Source organism: Rhinatrema bivittatum, chromosome 12 (assembly GCF_901001135.1).
Source record: "Rhinatrema bivittatum chromosome 12, aRhiBiv1.1, whole genome shotgun sequence".
In the NCBI taxonomy this organism is placed as follows: domain Eukaryota; kingdom Metazoa; phylum Chordata; class Amphibia; order Gymnophiona; family Rhinatrematidae; genus Rhinatrema; species Rhinatrema bivittatum.
The window spans coordinates 19378590-19399864 of record NC_042626.1 but is presented as its reverse complement, the minus strand read 5'-3'; the positions used below and the strand labels follow the sequence as shown (position 1 = coordinate 19399864).

Below are 21275 nucleotides of genomic sequence, written 5' to 3'. Positions count from 1 at the left end.
CCTCTCTAGCAGTCTGTTGTATTCATGCTTTGCCTGTGTTGGTGAAGATTTCCTCTTTACCCATCTGTGCTGTATTCATGCTTTGTTTGTATCAGTGTGACACTTCTGCGTGGGCTTCTGATGAAGATCCACTCTTCAGCTCTCTGTGCTGTATTCATGTACCTGTAGCTGTATGATGTCTGTCTGAGACTGCAATGACAGGCAGCAGCTCCATTTTATCAGGGCTCATAATGGTGAAAACAGCTTCCTATGAGGGGCTATCAGTACCTTTCAGAAACTAAAATCTCATCCAGAAGGAAATAAAAGTTGAAAATAAATGGGGAACTTGTTTGGGGAATTTTTTTTTTTTTTTTTTTTTTGCTCAGTCGTTCCTCTTTTCTCCTTTTTCACTTCCAGCTCATTTGGAATCTGTGCTGCAATCCTGGCCTTAATTCTCACCTATTCAGGGACTTTTTTCTCTTATTTTAATAGGACCCTCCCACTCTTCCTAGTCTGGATCTGGAGGCTGGGATCCATTCCCCAAGAATCCTCCGAACCCTGCATCCTAGGCTCTAAATCTGACCACCAGGTGCTGCCCTTAACAATGACCGTGACTCCCCCTACCCTGCTCCCACAGGGGCTGTGAATGCAGGGGGACAGAGGCAATCTCCAGAAATGTTTGTATGGGGGGAGGGGGCCATGGTAAACTTCAGGGTGGGCGAGCGCCAAGCACCTTTTTCCCCAACTAAAGTGTTCCAGCCAGACCGGTGAAGGGAGGGGGAGGGCAAGCTCCTTCTTTGTTTAGGAGAGGGAGACCTCGCCTCCCTCTGGAGCCATTCCGTGCCCGATCCGGGAATTGAATTGGGGACTTTCCACATGGATGTGCAAAGCATCTGCCACTGAGCAAAATGGGGAACTTCAGTGACGTTGTTTTATCAGTCCCCCTCTGTAACTGCATTTTTTCCTGCTTTGTTGAGCAGCTCCAAGCTCTATTCAGGCAGCAGGCTTGAAGGATAATTTGCTGCCATGCAGTCTTATTCCACTGGGCCAGCCGAAGCTGGGTTCTTTGTTGCACTGAAGCTGCTGATGGTTTTTTCCTAAATTTAACAAAACAATTCTGCTGCCCATGAATAAAAAGTGAAAGGAACTTCCTGTAGGTTTGTAACATTTTGTAGGTTCTGAAAGAGCAAAATCTGTGGAGGAAGGAGCATGGGTGAGAGGGTATAAGGACACTGACTAGGCTGGAAGGCTTGGGGGATTGGCACTGGGGTAAAGAACCTGGCATCTCTAAGACTGGAGAGATGGGCACAGGGACAATAACAGCTTGGCATATCTAGGACTGGATGACTCTGTATACTGGTACAGGAATAAAAAGCCTAGCATTTCCAGGATTGGAGGGCAAACACAAGAGACAAAGAGCCTGATATCTCCTCGACTGTATGGTTCCGGGGACTGGCACTTGTAGGACCAGATGGCTCAGGAGATGGGCACAGGGCTTCAGAGCCTGTCACCACTAGGACTGGAGGTCTTAGAGTAGAGGGATACAGAGCTTTTCACCTCTTGATTAATTTGCAGATTACTTCCAGGAGCTTTGCTGCAATGTACCCTCCTGCCTTCCCCAGGAATGCAGCTGAGGAGGGGGGAATAGTGCATCATGGAGGGTCCTGTTAGCAACTGCCACTGATGCGTGCATTATTCATGCAGTATGGGGGAGAAATTGCTTTTTCTTTTAGAAGAATGTGGCCTCTCTAGTGTGCCCTGTCACTTGAGACTTGCATCTTACTGCAGCGCAAGTGACAGGACAGGCCCCAGTTCATTTTGTTTATAAAATACAGTTTATATACTCAAATATTTCCCTCCTTCAGTTGCACGTGTAGCACTATTAATTCATGGTATACACCTGCAGCAGAGAACCTGGCTATGGGATGAGCTGTGTCAGAGAACATAAACTAGAAAATGATCTGAAACAGTTCCCTCAAGCAGTTCAGACAGACACTACTTTTAAAGTCCTTTTTTTTTTCTGAACTGATTACCATAAGTACAGCGGGGGAGCTCCTTTGCTGCTTGTCAGCAGAACCCCAGGCAGTTAAAGCTTGAATACAGCATGGACAGCTGAAGAAAGGAAGGGAGGCAGCCTCAGTAAAGGGTGCACACCTTTTCATTCCACAATAAGTAAAATTTGTATGAAAAAAAATTGATGCTTTGAGAAATATGGACAGTTGTGCTGCTGTCCGCAAGAAGGTGCCATGGTGGTGTGTGGCTCTTCTCTTATTCTGTGCCCTTAAGAAGATTCAGGAGTTTATGGGGCTCAAAGTCTGTGAGTGGGGATAGAGATTGAAGGAAGGGTTTGTGATGACCTCAGGGCTGATGAACAGTAACATCTACGTTTAAATACTTTTTAGATTGGGCCAGTAAAATAGTGCAAAGTTTTCTCTCCCCTATGGGTTCAGGTGGCAAGGAGTTATCCCATTTTATTGGTTTCAGCCAAAAGGCCAATTGACCTTAGCCAATCAGAGTCCCAGAGGAGATTAGTATCTGTAGGCTATGATACTTTGTACTTAAGCAGTGCAAGATTTATCAAAAAATATTCCTTATGAGCTTCTGTGGGCACCCACATCCCTTTTTCAGGGGTCAGTGGGTTACTGGCAGTGCTTTCCATCTCTTGACCGTATGCTGCCAGTAGTGCATTCCCTGGGCATTCACGGCGGGGTTTCATGAAACTTTGCCGTGCTGGCCCAGCTTTTGGCTCTCCTTGTTCCACTTTATCCTGATGATATCACTTGGAGAAGGATGTGCCCTGCCATTCTGAGGCCATGGAAGCAGTCTGTGAAGGATACACTGATCGGGATCCAGGGGTGGAGCATTTGGAGAGGGTTGGGGGGATATTCAGCCTGCAGTTCATGCCATCAGGAGAGGGACAGCCTGCCCTTTGGCTCTGCTGCTTCTGGCGCCGGTATTGTTCTGATTCTGGAGAAAGTGCAGCAGGAGACACTGTGTGCCCGAGGGGCCTCCACCCTTCTGATGGTACCTTACAGCACACACCCTTTGGGGGTTATGCACAGAATAGCCCTTTCAGTGGTTTTGTAGTCCCATCCCCTGATCTTCAGAGATGACAACTTTCACAATCAGGGACTGGAAACAGATAAACCTACCCAAGGGAAAAATTCCAGACTACAGGCGGCGTTTAAGACTTAAGAATCTCTGCCCTGTTGCGAGAAACTAATCACAGTTTCTGAAAAGTAAAACGACTGGAAACTTCCAGGGCCTTTATAGCATAGCACAGGTAAAAGTAATCCCCCCTCTTCTTCAGTGTGCTCGGTGCAATAGTGCAGAGTTCTAGTACCTACATAGGTCCTGACCAATGTTCCTTCTAATTTTTTGTGGGCTGTGTGTGTAAAAAAAAAGTTCTCAGGTGTAACGTCATATTCAGCTTTGTGCACGGTCTTCTTTGAAACACTCTTCTATTTTCCTCTTCTTGTGCATGCAGAAAGCTTACAGGGAACACAGAATTCTTTGCAGGCCCTGATATCCTTTATGGGACCCAACATAAGAATTCCCGAGAAATGTACAAGAGCTTTAGAGATTGTTGGTCCCAGAAAAAGATTTCAGAATGTGGAATGGAATAGCTCAGTAAGGACACATTCGACAAAGCTGCACATGGTCAGGGACTCGGCTGGTCAGCAAGACTGACGACGAAGTGCCCTTCTGAAGCTAGGGAAGGTCCGGAGCCCCCAGGTGACCTGCAGTGGGGGGTGTTTTCCAGCAAAGCCCGAGACCTGCCTGGACAGTAGATGGACTGTGAGTAGTGTCTGCTGAAATGGAGAAGTCAACATGCCCTGCCTCCAGTGAGGGACTGCTCCGCTGTTGCACAAAATGGGTGTTCCCCCCCCCATGAGCACTGCCCGTCTTTAACTCTCACCCCACTGGGGGAGGACGGGAGATCCCCCCTGTGCAGAGCCACGGGTTAGGAAAATGGATGGTCATTAATTGAGCGTCCCTTTTCCTAACCTGACTGCAGGCACTTTTTTTTTTTTAAAACCTTTTTTTGTAATTTTTTTAACTTTTTAGTTCCTCAGACTTCATATTGCCACAATATTAAGTTGGAGGATGTATAGAAAAGCAGTATTTTCTGCTTTTCTGTACACCCTTTTTTTGGGCTGCCCAGAAGTAAACACCTGCTCTGGGCTGGCGTTAATTTCTGAGTGTACAAATGCGCAGATTGGGCGCACTCTTTTTTTCTGTATTTGAGGTGAATAGCTTGTGATGAGTGCTATTAGTTTCGGGGGGGGGTGGAGGTTAGACGTGCTAAACCCCTTATGGTATAAGGGGTTGTGGACGCACCTCCAACCGCTTGTTAAACAGTGCTCTCAGCTGAGCATTGGCCTGAATAGCTGTAAGGAGGGGCTCCTTTCCCCTACTGGGCACCAAAGAAAAATTGCCTTTACTGCTGATTTGGGGAAAGAGCTGAGGAGTCACCTGCACTGCCACAAATGCTGAGAGCAAGCTGCCTTTTCCACAGTTAAGCTTGTTTTATTTGCTTCTGTGTATAACCAAGGGTACATTGGTCAGTCAGTACCTCTGTAGGTAACTAGAGCCCACCCAAAAGCAATGCAAGAATGCATTGGCGGGAGAACTCCTGCACAGTCACAAATGAGGGGATCCACTGTGCTGTGATTCTCACCCCCTCCAATGCACAGACACACAGGAGGGAATTCACAATGCTGTGTTCCCCACTTCCACTCCCCCCCCCCCTTCACGCATGGTCTCATAGAAGGAATTCCCCCTTCCTCACCCCCTCCCCAACTCAAAGATCTAAAGCAGCCTAAATGAAAGAGGTGAGGGAAAGGTGAGCGAGATTGATGGAGGGAAAGGGAATTTGGACCCTACTGTATAACGTTTAAAGTTTTATCTAAACTGAGAGAAAAAAAGAAAGCACAGAGGCATGGTGCCCTCCCCCCTGACATCTCGTCTGCAGGCTTCCAGCGCTCACAAGCTGGGGCTAACACAGAAATGCGTCCAAATATTTGGCTTGTAGCTGCTCATAACTGTGTTATGTGATTTGCTCCCTCAGCTTCCCAGAAAAATTCCTGCAATGCTTCAGAGTTGCAGGGAGTTTTACTTGTCAAAACATGACTTTTATTTAAAGATGTTTCTCTTTTTTTGGATTTGTATGAGCAGCTCTGACTGTGCCCCTAGGCAATGGTTCCACATTTTATAAACAACAAACACAGCTCCTTCTTCATAACACCCAAGACTCTTACCCTCCACAGTGATTCTCTCTATTCATTGCTGTAGAGGGTACATGATGGAAACCATTGATGTAAGAGGATGATCAATGATTATCTGGCCCAGGCAGGGGTGGGTATTTTCTGTTTATGGAGCGAATGTCAGTCTATGTTTGCTTTCTGATCTGAAAAAATAAAAAAGAGGCAGAAAATGTAATGATATCATCAAGACACTGTTGGTCAGGCAGTTGGTCATGGTGTGTTGGCTCATTGAGGAGTGGCAGGTTGAAAAGGTGAGGACATGTAGATCATAGTATTGGAGGCAATTTTGAAATAACATGCAGAGTTCCAAACTCTGCAGGTGCCATTACGGGGCATGTTGTTCAAATTTTCAAAGAGAAATGACCTGCATTGTTTCTGTTTGAAAATTAAGCACGTGCGACAGGTAGGCACCTCTGTTGAAATCTGAAAGAAAAATGTGAGCCCGACTAGCTACAGTATAGAAAGAAAGGTTACTTAGGAAGAAGACCAGTCTAAAAGAGAACGGGTGAGGACCACAGTTCTGAGAATTAACCTTCCTTTAAGAAACTGAAGATTATTCTTTCCATCAAGTTGATCAAGTCTGAGACTATGAAATTGCTTTCTGTCACTCTTCTTCAGAGTGTGAGAGGCCTGGACAGACACGGTCAGGAAAGGGAATGAGAGGTGAGCTACATAAATATTAAGGGCCAAATTTAAGTTTTAGGAAAAAGCAGGAGCAACAAAAGAAAACAGTGCAAAATAAAAACTGTAGAACTGTTCACTTAGCAAGTTATTTTGAAAGCTATGTGTTTTTGTCTCCCATCTTGACGCTGATACCAAAATTTGCCGATGTCACACTTGATCCAAAATGCTCCGTCTGGAGTAACCCACCAGGACTCACTAACACCAGTACACTGTACACCGTGCCGCGCTCACTAACATCAGCACCCTGTACCCGTGCTGTGCTGCCTACGATTATACAGCATTTGGGACATTTTGTATGAAAGAAGTTATGTCAAAGAATCTTGGTATTTTCTTCTTCGAAAGCCAGGTTTAAGTCTGGGGTATAATGGACCAAACAAACCCCTGCATGTATATTACAAATGTAATTTCTGCAACTTCTGTAGTGGAGGTTTTTTTTCCCCTTTTTTCTGATATCTTTGGCAAAAAAGATGCGATATACATTTGGGTTCAAAAGTTTAGGCACCCCTGGTCAGATTGTATGGTTCAATGAATCTTGACCTGATTTTAAAAAGCATTTACTCAAATAAAACTGGGTTTTACACGTGTAAATGCACTTTACTCCAGTAAGTGGGTTTTTGAAAATTGCTACAATATATGCCATTGAATTGTCCATAGGATTTACCAGTGAAAGTGCACTCTACTCGATAAATGGCTTTTGAAAATTGCTACAATAATGTTACATTTACGTGCGTAACTTCTTTGAAAATTACCCCTAAGTGAACAGAAGCTAACACAACTTCTCCAAAGTTAAACATGACATCTTTTCTGCATTTTTTTAGTGCAAAATGACAGATTTTGGCAGATTTTAACACATTGAAAATAAGAAATTAAATATGGAATGTGCAAAAGTTTGGACACCTTTTCAGTCAGTACTTTGTAACCCCTCCTTTGACAGAAATAACTTCCAAATGTTTCCAGTAGCCAGTTAAGAGACTTTCTGTTCATGCATTTGGAATTTTTTTTCCCACTCTTCCTAGCAGAACCTTTCTAGCTCAGAAATATTCTTAGGTCTCATTGCATGCACTGCATGTTTGAGATCTCTCTACTAATTATCAATAATATTCAGATCTGGGGACTGTGAAGGCCGTTCCTTAACCTTCATCTTTCTTTCCTGTAAGGACTTAATGTTTTAAGCTTCAGTTTCTTCACTGACTGTTGGACATTAGCTTCTAGGATATGTCGATATTTAGTTGAATCCATTCTTCTTTCCACCCACACAATATTTCCTGTGCCACACAACCCAAAGCATAATAGAATTTCTGTTCACTTAGAGATTCATTGAAACATACAATTTCATACAGTATAAGATTTTTGCACATTGCCAACACAATAAAAAAAAAAAGCTTAAAACCATGAACTGTAAAAATTGCTGGGGGTCCTTCTTGCATAGAGATGTGTTATAATTACATGGTTTCCCAGATCACGCACACCAGAGGCTGTTCTTGTAAGTGCAGGATAAATCAGGCCATGGATGGGAAGCCTGTGTGCTAAAAACACCAGAAATGTATGGCCCAAAGCTCTTCTGAACTGATGAGTTTCAGTGTTTTGTTTTTCCAGGTGAGTTGTAGACAGGAACTCAGAGAGACTTTCGCTGGGTTGCACATTGGTGTGAGTCACACAGGTGTGTCTGATTGCTGCCAAGCACAAACAAAGGCTAAGGCTGGCCTGGTGTTGAAGCATCTGAATAAACAGCAGGGAGGGAGCTGCGTGCTGTAGGCTCAACATGTACTACCCTCATCATCCTCACACCCTGCTGGGACAGCCAGACCTGCTGTCAGCCAAACGCACACTCCGATTATCCTCATGCCTTGCTGTGAGAGTCAGGCCTGCTGTACGTGAAACTCAGTGTCAAATCATTCTCACGCCCTGCCAGGGGAACTGGCCCTATTGTACACTAAATACACACTGTCCTTGACCATCATCGCACCTTCCATGAGTGTGGAGCTTTAGCACACTCTGCCATGACATGAATTCAAAAAGGCCTGGGACAAACACTGCAGATCCCTAAAAAGGGATTAGCATTGGGCTAACCTGCACGGAACAGCAGTTACTCCTTTGACACAATGCATAGGGGTAACCTGCACGGAACGGCAGTTACCACCTTTAACAGAACACATGGGGGTAACCACGGAACGGCAGTTACCACCTTTAACAGAAAAAATGGGGGTAACCTGCACAGAACAAATTGCTGGGCAGACTGGATGTACCATTTGGCCTTTATCTGCCATCGTTACAATGTTGTTATGTTATTCCTGCCATGGGAGCCAGCCCTACTATGCACTAAAATCGCACTGTCCTCGATAGCCACACTCCCTGCCATAACAATCAGGCCTGATGAATGCAAAAAGCACATGGCCCTCCTCTTCCCTCCTCCATGATCATCGGCATAATTTATCATAGGTGTCAGATGTATTTTACACTAAACAAAACTACCCCTGATCATCCTCACACCCTACCAGGGAAGCCAGGCCTGCTATATGTTAAAAACAGACTGTCCTGATCATCCATAGCCTCTATCAAGAAAGCTGGGCCTACTGTCCACTCAGCATACACTGTCCTCTGATCATCCTCACATCCTGCCATGGGAGCTGGCCCTATTATATGCTGGACATGCAACATCTAAATCGTCCACACACCCTTTCATGAGGACCTACTGTTTGCTAAACATGCATTACTCCCTATTATCCTTACATCTTACTGTGAATGCCAGGCCTGCTGTATCCTAAACATACATTGTCTGATCATCCACCTTCTGTCAGGGGAGTCGGGCCTGCTATACCTTAAATACACATAATCTTCCCCTCCCCAATCATCCTCACACTCTACCATGAAAGCCAGGCCTGCCTGCCATATGCTAAACACACTGTCCCAATAATCTTCTCACCCTGATACTGTATTCAACACTTCCAGTGACTGCCACCAGTTCCTTCCTATTTAAAGCTTTTTTTTTTTTTTAATATATTTTTTAACCAGTATCTGTTTCTTTTTTTCTTAATTTGGACAATACAAATTCTGGAATCTACTACTAAATAAAATACTACTACTATTTAACATTCTATAACGCCACATGACATACCCAGCGCTAAAGCTTTTCTGAAGGGTTGAGTTGAATTTTCTGTGTTTGAATTGTTCGTATATCAAAATGGGTAAATGTTTTTAAGTCTAAATAAAAAGAATACTCCAGTTTTTAAATGAAAAAATAATTTGATCTATTTCGTTATCTTTAGGGGAAACAAACACCTGAAATTTATTTCTGAGAAAGCCTTTCTTGGTAGCTAAGAAATGTATTCTTACGAAATGGTGTGAAGCTGAGGTGACCAGCCTCTTATATCTAGTGGAGACATGCTATGCTATGCTCTCCTTCAGGGCTATCGAAAATATTTTCCTATAAATTAGTTTTTCTATCTGGTTGGGAACCATATTATCAATCATTGCCAGCTAAAACACGTAGCCCGATTGTAAATTGAAATTTGAAAGTAATTTGTGGATTTCTTTAGTTAATTTTGCTTGGCTGGATGGGCAGGCACGGGTGAGGGGAGGGAGGAAGCGATGGGGAAGGAAACTTATACGCGCATAAAATAGTTTGATTCTATATTATTTCATAACTGGCCTCCGGAAGGAATCAGTGTGCCAGTGTTTGATGACTTTTCAATTAAAAAATGATTTTTAACAAATGTAAAAAAAAAAAAAAAAAAGGAGAGAACACATTTTAGGAAAGATAAATTGGTACAGCTCTGTCTCAGAGCGTTCAGAAACTATCTGAACCTCCTGATGCATCGCTTCCCGCCCTGCGAGAAAGGCTCCCATTGGTCCTCCTCTCCCCGCCGTCCACCAGAAGAGAAACTCTCATTGGTCATATCCCTTTCCCCTTCCACCTGCGGATAATGGGCGGGGGTAGTGCTTGTTGTGTGTAGAGTAGACCTCTCTTGACAGGACTTTTTAATAAACTACTAAAATTCAAAGAATTTGGCTTCAGACCTGGCAAAATGTAAAAGCAAGAAGTGCTAGTGGCTTGATCCTTAAGTGCTTAGGAAAGGGGAGACAGAACCCATGAAGAGCCTCTCATTCAAAGCAGGCTGCTTCCCCTTGCGCAGACTGCTTGGAAGATTCCATAGAGGAGTGGGAACAGAATAATAAAGATGATAATTACTTAAATTCAGTTTGGTGATGGTTCAGATAACAAGTCTGTGCGCTAAGGCGGGAGAGGTCGACGGTGCAGGCTCACTTTCCACAGCCTCGGTCTTACACCCTTTCTTAGGCGCTGCCTTTTGCCAGCACCTGCTGCGGCTTGTAGGGACCTTCATTCCGTGTTTTTCCAAGCTTGGTGTAACTTGATGCAGGGAGGCAAGAAATGAAGAGAGGAGGAGACGACAGAACAGCAGCGCCTTTGTCAGAGCTTCTAATCTGTGAAGTTTCACTTGAGGGATTCCCATAAATACGATATACTAGTGTTTTATATGTATGGGTGTGAGTGTGTGTGGAGGGGGGGGGGTGTCTCATGAGGATATGGCAGTGTTTTGATAGGGATGCCACTGAAGTCTGTGGAGGTATTTTCAGTACTTTAAAGGAACATAAGATTGCACTAACCGTTCTGAAAATCTCCAGCCTGGCCTGAGAGTTTCGGGGTCCTTCCTCTAAGCATTCCTTTCCTGTTAAAATCTACCTCTTGTTGCAATAACTCAGTGGGTTTCTCTACCTAGCTTCCTAACCCAAGTTTTATACTCGCTCAGTTGCTGCTGTGTGCCAGTGGCTTGTTCAGCTACATCTTATATATAATTTCATTTCTATTTGTTAACCATTTATGTAATAAAACCATGTTTTGTGCACAAATTGTGTTTTCTGACCACTAATGCTGGAGTACAGGATCCCCACAGCATGGACTTCAGACTCAGCTCCATAGTGATTAACACTGTTCCCAGAAAGTATTCCACCTCTGACCAGAAGTTACATTTCCAGCATTAAGAAAGCACAAGTTAAACATATGCACTTAGGCCGATGTTATAAGGTGCACTCAGCTATCAGTTTGCACAGATAGTGTTTGGCCACAAGCCAGACTTTTTTTTTGCCAGGAAAGACTGAATCAGCAAAATAAGCATCTGATTCCAGCTTCTCTAATCAAACATATTTCAAATAATTGAACAAATTGGGTCCAAAGTGACTTTCAGCAGGTGTAGTGGTACTTTAAAGCTGTTTTTATATGAATAAATTCATATTGCACAGTACATGGTTTGGAAATTTTTAATACGCTTGGCTCCAAAGATTCTATTTAGTTATAATTGCAGTGGATTCCTTAGGTTAACCAGCCCTGCATCCTATCTCGTAGTGCTGATAGAATTGACGCTCTCAGCCCTTATAACATTCTGTCCCCTTTGGTTGTTCATTAAGATTATGGTTATTTTCATTGATCACTTTCCAGTTCTATGGCTGGGGTGGGAGAGTGGCATATCTGGGGAATAAAGTTGCCCCAGGCTGGTGCATTGTTATGATCCTGTGCCTTTCTCAAGTAAGTTAAGTATCACAGGACCACTGTAATATCTTCGTGAGCGATATTGCAACGGGGTGAGAGGGAAAAGTGTGCCCTTTTGCAGATGACACTGAGATTTGCAACAGAGTGGACACTGCTCAGGGAGCAGACAGAATGAAAAATGATCTAAGAGAGCTTGAGTGAGCGAGTGCTTGGCAGATAAAGATCCAATTTTTTAAAAAATTGCAGAATCGTGTTTGTGTGCAGAAGGGTGCAGTTCACAAAAGCTGGGGGAAGAAGGGAGATAGTGAGAAGAGAGGCTTTGGGGTGATCGGGTCTGATGATCTCAAGGTAGTGAGTGAAATAGCGTGATTATACAAGAAGAAAACTTTTTTTTTTTTTAAGAGGATAGAATTCTCTAGAACAAAATGTCATAGTGTAAAACCCAAAGGAGGTAGATTCAGGATCAATATAAGAAAATATTTCTTCATGCAAAGGGTGGTTGATGCATGGAACAGCCTTCCAGTTGGAGGCAGTGGAGGGAAAAAAAAACAAGTAACAGAATTCAGAAATCACGAGAAATTCAGAAGGAAGTGAGGGGAATGCCAAAGATAAACTGGGGTCTATGGCACTGCATTAGAAATTAAATTGGGCAGACTAGATGGGCCTTATGATTCTTAATTTGCCATCATGTTCTATGTTTCTATAAAACATTACAGAGTTATCATACGAACATAAGAACATGCCCTACTGGGTCAGACCAAGGGTCCATCAAGCCCAGCATCCTGTTTCCAACAGTGGCCAATCCAGGCTATGAGTACCTGGCAAGTACCCAAACACCAAGTATATCCCAGGCTACTGATGCTAGCAATAAACACAGTCCGGTCTTTTAATAGACCATGTACTCATCTGGTTTAATTGCCATCAAGGGAATTTGTCTTCCATTTTAATGGGTTCTAAGAGTTTTGGCTTATGAGTCCCTGTGCCTCTTCCAGGAGTTGTGTCTCAGTGTGGGGGTTTTTGTTTCCCTTTCTGTAGGTGTTCCTCCTTGACTATTTCCCAGGCCCCTGCTTGTGCACTGTACCCCCTCATGGAGTCCAGCCCTGCAGCCTGTCAGCCGCTTTCTATGGAGGGCAAAGATGAAACCAGCGACACAGACAGCGGGATCATTCTACAGTCAGGTGAATGCCACTGGCTGGATAGCAACATTCAGACTGGGCCAAAGTGAGCCATTTTGGTGCCCCACCTAATTATATAGGGTTTTTAGATCTATGCTAGCCCCCAGGAGAGATGCTTGTCTTGGTACAGCACTGGTGGCATTGCTGCTTCTGTGGCTATTTAATAAAAATAGCATCACGGGAGCTCGTACACTTACTCGCTGGGTCTCTGGCATCCCAACAGCCAAGAGCCCATCTCTAGATTCTCTGCAGCAATGTTCCTACCAGCCTTCCTTGGCCTCTGAAAGCCATTTTGCTAGATGTGCAAGACAACTCTAAGATGAATGAAACAGGTATACATGATGGGGAGTGAGGTACTGATGTGAATCCCCAGTCTTGGGATCTCTCTGTGATCCTATTGGGTATCTTAAGGCCGTTAAACAATGTGACAAGGCAGGGACAAGGAATAAAAGAATGTCAGGAGGTGACAGCAAGTGTAACTGGCAGGAGAAAAGAAAGTGATTAATGCTTCTGTACATATCATTGGTGAGATCTCATTTGGAGTGCTGTGTCCGGTTCTGGAGGCTGCACCTCCAGAAAGGATACGAGCAGATGAGGGCTTCCAAAATGGTGGAGTTCTGCACCATAAGGATCTATTAGGTCAAAAGTGACCAGTCCAATTTCCTGCCCCAGATTTGCTGGGACAAAATTTAGAATGGGCTGATTAATCCACGGCTCAGTGGCCCACAGAGTTATGAAACAAATCCAGAGAGCTGTAGAAAACCTTGGTCGTTGTAACAGAGACCCAGAGGCCACCGGGTACAGAAAGTCCCACAGAGCAGCCATGTGATTCTGTTGAAGGAAGGAATCTTGTGGCCAGGCCTAATGTTTGAATGCATTATAATACTGGTAGTTCCTGCTTCTACCATTTGAAAATCAGCGCTGTAGGTACCAGAATGTAACAGGCCTGGGGGAGTTGTCAAAAGGTCTTCCTTTCTTGAACTGGGTTATTAGGCATCGCTGTGCCTTTCCCTGTTACTGTGTGTCTGTCTCTTCTCTCTTCCCTCAGGCGGGGATGCTGAAGGAAGCAAGATATTTTAGCTGTAACTGTGTGTCTGCCCCTTTCTCTCTCTCCACAGGTCCCGACAGCCCCATTGCCCCTGTGAAGGATCTGACTCTTGCTGTGAGGAAGCAGCAGCAGGCCCTGGAAGAGAAACTGGAAGCCTGTCTACTAGAGCTGAAAAAACTCTGCCTTCGGGAAGCAGTGAGTGCCTGACTTCTCCCTCTTAGAGAAGACTATTTTAGTGAAAATTTAAAAATTAAATAAATAAATAACAATTTGGGGGTCTCAACTTGATTGACAGTAACTGGCTGATGGTTTTCCCTGCAGGCTTGCCCCAGTAAAATCTTTAAAAAGAAATTAGCAGCATAGTGCCAGCCCCTTGGCTGAAGCCATAGCATTTGAACATGAGGAGAGCAGATTCATCCACGGGTGAGGGTTCCCATCTGCTAAGATGCTCTCTCTCGCTCTTTCTACTTCTGATAGGAGCTGACAGGAAAATTACCCAAAGAGTTTCCTCTCAAGCCTGGAGAAAAGGCCCCTAAGATCCGGCGACGGATTGGTACCACCTTCAAGCTGGATGAGAAGACTATAACCTCCAGGGCAGAGGTAATGACGACAGCAGGGTACAGGAGAGGCTTGGAGTTGCAATGTACAGTTTCTCATGAGGAAGTTTCTCCAAATAGGTTTCTTGTGCACACACCTTGACAGGCATGAACCTCAGCCAGAGTATGCTAGGGATGATCTTGGTCTCTCTAATTTACTGCTAATGCCCTTCTTAATGCTTGCATTGTGCCAATGAGAGCTGCTGGAGTTCATAGGGTGCAATTTTTATAGGCAACATATCAAGGTGCGCTTGGAAATTATTCTTAATCAAGCCACTGGCACCCAATTGGGGAGATGCGTTGGCTGGATATGGAGTAGGATGGACATGGAACTGCAGCCTGGCTGCCATATAGGAGATGCCTTGTTTGGGTACAGGGCAAGGTAGATGTGACACTGTAGTGTATGGATACAGCATGGAAAATGCACACAGTCAAGGGCTGAGATTGTGGTTTATAATAAGTAATACATGAATTGATCTGAAAGATACCATGGCTTAAATGGAGTAGGATAGACATGGCACTACAGTATATGGATGCCATATGTCAGAGATGTCATGGATGGACATGGGATGGGAGTGCTTTGAGGCAGCATGGATTAGTCATGCACCGGGCTTTCATCTTTTAAAATGCAGAATTTGACCTGATTTGGGTGAATAATAGTGAAAATGTTTGATCTCAACCTACTAGTTTCAGTTAATACTTAATGTTACTGACATGTAAATATGGTTTGGCTGGAAATCACTGCTCAGGGGATGCAAATAGTAGGGGATATTTCTAAGAAGGATAGAGGTGTTCGGGGGGAATAACAGGGGCTGCTACAACAGGGTTGAGGTGGGTCGAGTCAGTACACTGGCAGCTGGCACAGCTGGGTGTATGTGTGTCAAATGCTTGCACATTGTCTGCTCTCAGTATGTCACATAAGTAATAAATTCACTAGATCTGTGTCGTTATAAGTAAAATTATGTTCTAGGAATTGTTTTAATTACCAATTAATATCGCCTTCCTCTCTTCTTTCCAATCATTCTACTCCCTATCCCTGGAAGGTAAGAATTTACTTCCACGTTTGGCAACTATCCCAAGTTCTGCCCTGGTTACTCCTCTTGCCCTAGATGTGGAGTGGCCCAGATCTGCAGCCTCTGCCTGCCAGATCCTAAGCACACTTAAATAAACCACTCCAGGGTGTGTGAGTGTCCTGGCGAGAGACTCCTCTTATTGTTCTCCGGCCCACGGCTCTGGCTTTGGAACAGTGACAGAAGGGTGGAGAGACAGCGCGTTGGTGGATAAATGGAGGTGGTTGTTCCTGTTGCAATCCTAGACAGGTTTCAGTTCTGATTTCATGCAAACAGCTAGCCTTGGTCTCCTGACATTTTACTTAAATATTTCGCTGGCTTGGATGCTCCCAAAATTAATTTTCACAGTCTAATAGCAGTTGTTGTTTGCTTTGTTTCTTTTAACATGGATCCTGCAGTGCAGCCAGCATATGCTCTGATTGCTGACTTCACTTGTAGCCTATACCCCATGAGCCCTAAGTGAAGACTTCCCCTGTGGCACACACTGCATGGGTACTGAAAGAGAAAAGTATAGTGGTGAGGGTATACTGTTATCCCCCTGACCAGGATGGTGAGACAGACTGTGAAATACTATTAGATAGGCTAATAGTAATTAAAGCCGGAAACACAATAGTATAAGAGATTTCAAATATCCTACTATTGACCGGGTGAATGTTTTCCCAGGGCATGCTACTGAGGTAAACTTTTCAGATGCCATAAATAACTGCTTCTTGGAGCAGCTATTCCTGTAGCCAACAAGAGGAGATGCTGGTTTCTATCTAGGTCTCAGTGGACCTAGGGTAAGGGGTAATGATGGTGGAGCTACTTGATAATAGTGATCACAATGTAATCAAATTTTCCATAGTTGTCAGAAGGAAATGATAAGCACAACTCCCAAAATAGTATTTAACTTTTTGAATGGAGATTACAATAAAATGAGGAAATTAGAAAAAAAATTAAAAAGAGCAGGTTGTGAGGACTAAAAGTCTGTCAGGCTGATGCAATGAAGTGCACATAAAAGACATGCGTCCGAAATGGGTGCCCGTTTTTTTACCATGCATACATTCACCTCTCTTGGGTGCTCAATGCAATAGGCAAATAAGCCGCTGCACTTAAAAGGATGCGCTAGAGATACATTGTGCGTCCCTAGCGCATCCATGGTATTGGGCACCCAGGAGACATGGCTGTGCACGGGTTACGAAAACAGATGCTCATAAAATTGAGTATCCATTTTCCTAACCCGTCTGCCATCAAGACTTTTTTTTCATGTTGCTGCTTTCTTTCCTTCTTATTTAGTATTACAACTATATTAAGACGGAGGAACCATAGAAAAGCAGGTTTTGGGGTGCCTCATGACTTCATGCCAGCTCTGGGGCTGGCATCAATTTTTGAGGGTTAAAATGTGCATGTCGGGTGCACATTTTTTTTATCAATCAGGGTACTAGCTAATAGCTTCATCCTCATGGCATTTACATGTGATGAGCACTACTAGCTATGCGCTGATCCCCTTTATTACATCAGGGGTTATGAACGTGCATCCAAAACTCACTTCCAACCACAGGTTTACCTGTGCGCTAACCTGAGTGCACAATATTGCATTGGCCTGTGTGTTAGGTATGGAGATTGCTTAGAAACAATGTATCACAAAGTATGGTTAATCCTGGTATATCATTCATATAATCGTATTCAAGCTGTCCGGCTTCAAAAATATACAAATTTGTAGGACCCTTACTCATAGAGTCAATGGAATAGACCAGACTCTTCTTATGGAATCGGGTCCCTTTTACTTTGTATATATCTTTTTTTATCATTTTTATCATTTTAATCAGTTGTTCTATTTCTTTATATGAAATCCAAAACTGATGGAAACACCAAGATTTGAAACAACTTAATGGTTCCTTAATCTAGCTGACCTGGTAAACACAGTCACAGTATGATATAATAATGATGTCACACATTCAAATATAAGCTTCTAACGGTGATACTCATCTACACTCAGTCCCAGTCCCGACACGATTGCGTTTCGGACCCCCAAAACCAGGGTCCTGCTTCAGGGGAGTAGTCCTTCATGCTTGTTCATCCGTGACATCCAACAAGGCATCCATCAGAATTTAATTCATAATCACCAACAGCTATTCTTTAAGTCAAGGCTATGTTCGCGGTCTACATTTAGACTCGCACTGTTTCAAAACATGGCAACCATCTGGACCCTTTTGTGTAAAACAATTTTATTGGGTTTTTCAAAATTAAACATACAACAACACGGAGATGGGTGTGTTCATATAACCATCTGGACCCTTTAAACTACTCAAACCGGAGGTTCCGACAGACGCCTAGATTGAGAACGTAACTGTTTTCAACCAGGTCAGGCACGCTCATTACTCCCCCACTTCACTAGTCTTCTATCAGGAAACGCATAGAAAAAATCCCAGGCATGATGTCAAGCGCCTAAGTTTCCAACAGGGTCGTATTAGTTTTCAACCAGGTCGTACCTTTTCAGCACTCCATCACCGCACTCGTCTTCTATCAGGTCCCACCTCGGAAATGACAGCGCATCCTTCAAACCTCCAACCAAACTGTATTTTATATACACTAACATTATAGTTGAAATCGAATATATGGAAATATTGCATTGTTGAAAGCTGACACTCGATCATAACTATATCCACCAACCAATCACATAAAGAAACCCGAAAAGAAACGGGCCGTCTCTTCAATTTCCCAACAGGTCATCTCCAGTATCCCAATGAATCGGCTCACAATCGCCCCACAGAAAAATTTTTCAGATCAGGGAATACCAATTAATTTAGGTCATCTCAGATATCCCAATGAATCCGCTCCACAGAAAAACTTTTCAGATCAAGGAGTACCAATTAATCTTTTCGTTCAGCCCAAAGGGGTCCATAGACTTCAACTTATAGATCCAGTGATGTTCCCGTCTGTTGTATATCTCCATCCCTATGACTCAACTGTACCTTTTCCACAATCAACCAACGTAAATCAGTGAACCCTTGTTGGTGTTGTATACAGTGCTGTACTAATGGGGCAGACACCTTAGATGTCTTTATGCAGCTCCTATGCTCTATTAACCTTGTTCTGATCTGTCTCTTCGTTCTCCCTACATAGATCGGTCTACAAGGGCACTGGATGACGTAGATCACTCCCTCAGAGTCACATGTGGTCAAAGTCCGTAAATCCACTTCCATGTCCAAATGAGGAACCTGCCAACGGTCCCCAGTTAACGATAGAGCACACATGTCGCAATGTCCACAAATACGATGTCCACCGCTCACAAATTGTCCCAGTGTAGAAGTAAATGTGGATCGAACCACCAAATCTCGTAGGTCTTGCCCCCTAAAAAATGCAAATCTTGGACCTGTTTGAAAAACATCATAAAGCGCCAAAATGTGCCAATGAGTACGCACTACATTTATAACTGCATTAATCTGGGCAGAATATTTTAAAGTACATGTTAGCTGTTGGGAAAACGGACGTTGTTGATATTGGAGCAGCAGGGATCTATTTGCAAAGAGAGCCCTCTTAAAAGCTCTCTTCAGTACAGTCCTTGGATATCCCCTCTGGGCAAATCTCATAAATAAATCCGATGCCTGCATCCGGAACTCTTCCGTAGTGGAACATATCCGCCGTAGTCGTAAAAATTGGGATATTGGTAACCCATTCTTCAATCTGGTGGGATGAAAACTTGAATATCTTAAGTAATTATTACGATCTGTATCCTTGCGATACAATGTAGTACTGATGGTATTCCCTTCACGTACCACCAAAATATCCAAAAAAGGGATTGATCTTGGCTCATAATGAGCCGTAAACTGTAAATGTGAATTTTTATTATTAAGCCAATGTAAAAAATGTTGAAGTTTTTCTAATGATGATAGCCAAATGAAAAAACCATCATCTATATATCGTCTATATATTGGATATTTTGGTGGTACGTGAAGGGAATACCATCAGTACTACATTGTATCGCAAGGATACAGATCGTAATAATTACTTACAATATTCAAGTTTTCATCCCACCAGATTGAAGAATGGGTTACCAATATCCCAATTTTTACGACTACGGCGGATATGTTCCACTACGGAAGAGTTCCAGATGCTGTACCAGTGTTGTTCCCGATCTCGTTGGGGTAAGGGAAAGTGTGGCTTCCGAGTGATTTGAGTGACACCACCCCCCCCCCCCCCGATGGGCTAAGCCCCGCTTTAGGCATGGTAGACCGCGGCAGTGCCATCTTGCGCGGCTTTGTGCGTGCTGTGTTGCCCACCATAGAGCATCAGTACGCGCAGTGCAGCCTCTTGCTACTTTCCAGTACTGGAAGCCATCCATGAGTTGATTGACCTGGAATGGGATGCCCCAGAAGCAAGTTTTAAAGGAGGACGTGAGTTAGAAGCTCTGTACTCACTGGATCCGGCAGCGAGAGAATGTTTGCATTTCCCTAAAATGAATTCACTGGTCTGTGCCATCTCTAAGCAAACAACTATCCCAGTGGAGGGAGGAATGGGGTCTCCTATCCATCGACCTGCTGGCTGCATCTCACAATGCAAAGGTTTCCCGATTTCTTCAGTAGCAGAAGAGATCAGTGGTCCCTGGGGATCGACGCTCTCATTCAGACCTGGCCAGAAGAGGAGTTGCTATACGCCTTCCCTCCATGGCCCCTGCTGGACAGGGTCATTCGCAGATTTGAGCACCACAGGGGATTAGTCCTACCAGTAGCTTCAGATTGGCCCAGACATCCGTGGTATGCAGACATGCGGAGACTCCTGATGGAGACCCTCCTGTGCCTCCCATTGCACAGGGAGCTGCTAAAGCAGGGACTAGGCCTTCACAAGGATCCAACTCAATTCTGAAGCAAGGATATTCGGTGGAAGTAATTGCCACCTTACTGCGAGCGCAGAAGTTTTCTTCATCCCTAGTGTATGAGCGGGTCTGAAGAGTATTTGAGGCCTAGTGCAAGGAACATGGTGTTTTCCCCTCGAATGGTCAAAATCCCATTCATTCTGGAATTTTTGCAGGACGGCTTGAATAAAGGTTTGATCCTTAACTTCTTGAAGGTGCACATAGCGGCTCTCTCCTATTTCAGGGGCGAGATGCATGGAACCTATCTGTCAGCTCATCCGGACATGGCCCGTTTTCTGAAAGGGGTGAAGCGCCTCCGGCCACCTCTTTGGTGGTGGTTTCCTTGTGGAATCTTAATCTAGTATTGGAGTTTTTGGTAGGGCCCTCCTTTCGGCTGCTGTGTGGTTTTTTCCTTGTGTTTAATAACCTTGAAAACTGTGTTCCTGGTGGCTGTATGCTTGGCGCTTCGCATCTCTAAACTGCGGGCATTGTTGTGTCAGAAACCGTTCCTCTGGATGACTGCAGGAGCATTACAGCTTCATACCGTTCCGTCCTTCTTGCCCAAGATAGTCTCGGAGTTTCATTTGAATCAGTCCATTTTATTACTATCCCTAGATAAGGACAAGGACGCGGAAGAATACCACCACCTCCACTGTTTGAATGTCAGTAGGCTTTTGGTGCGGTATCTGGAAGTTTCAGAACCGGTCCAAAAGACGAACTATCTGTTTGTTATTCACAGTGGAAGAAAGCAGGGAGAACCAGCTTCGCGGGCTACTATAATTTAATGGATTAAGGAGGTGGTCACGGGAGCCTATGTGGAGGTTAAAGCTTACTGGGGTTCAGTGTTTGTTTGGTTGAGAACAGTTATGGTTATCCATTTTTAATCAAGTTTTTTCGATAGTATGTCCACAGTGGCTTTTGAGGAGAATACTGAAAGGCAGAGGTCACTGCAGGGGTGTACCTAGGGTGACATCAGCTTTGAAACCTGACTCTGTCTCCATCTGCTGGCAGTGGAGCACATAACCCATTGGTCCTGAGTCCATCTGTCTACACTAAGGAAAACGAAATTTTCAGGTAAGTAATTTCTCCAGTTCTGACTTTAGGCCTGCTAATCAT

The 21275-nt window shown here is 44.0% G+C and overlaps 1 protein-coding gene across 3 annotated transcripts in view; it reads left to right on the top strand.

The window, feature by feature from the left end:
* Positions 1-21275, top strand: part of INAVA (innate immunity activator) — a 53533-nt gene that overhangs the window by 19793 nt on the left and 12465 nt on the right. For all 3 annotated transcript variants that reach the window (XM_029573543.1, XM_029573544.1, XM_029573542.1), the window contains exons 2-4: positions 12472-12614; positions 13730-13854; positions 14137-14259. In XM_029573543.1, the coding sequence (XP_029429403.1) occupies positions 12524-12614; positions 13730-13854; positions 14137-14259 (339 nt within the window). In that variant the 5' untranslated portion in view covers positions 12472-12523. The remainder of the gene's footprint in view (positions 1-12471; positions 12615-13729; positions 13855-14136; positions 14260-21275) is intronic.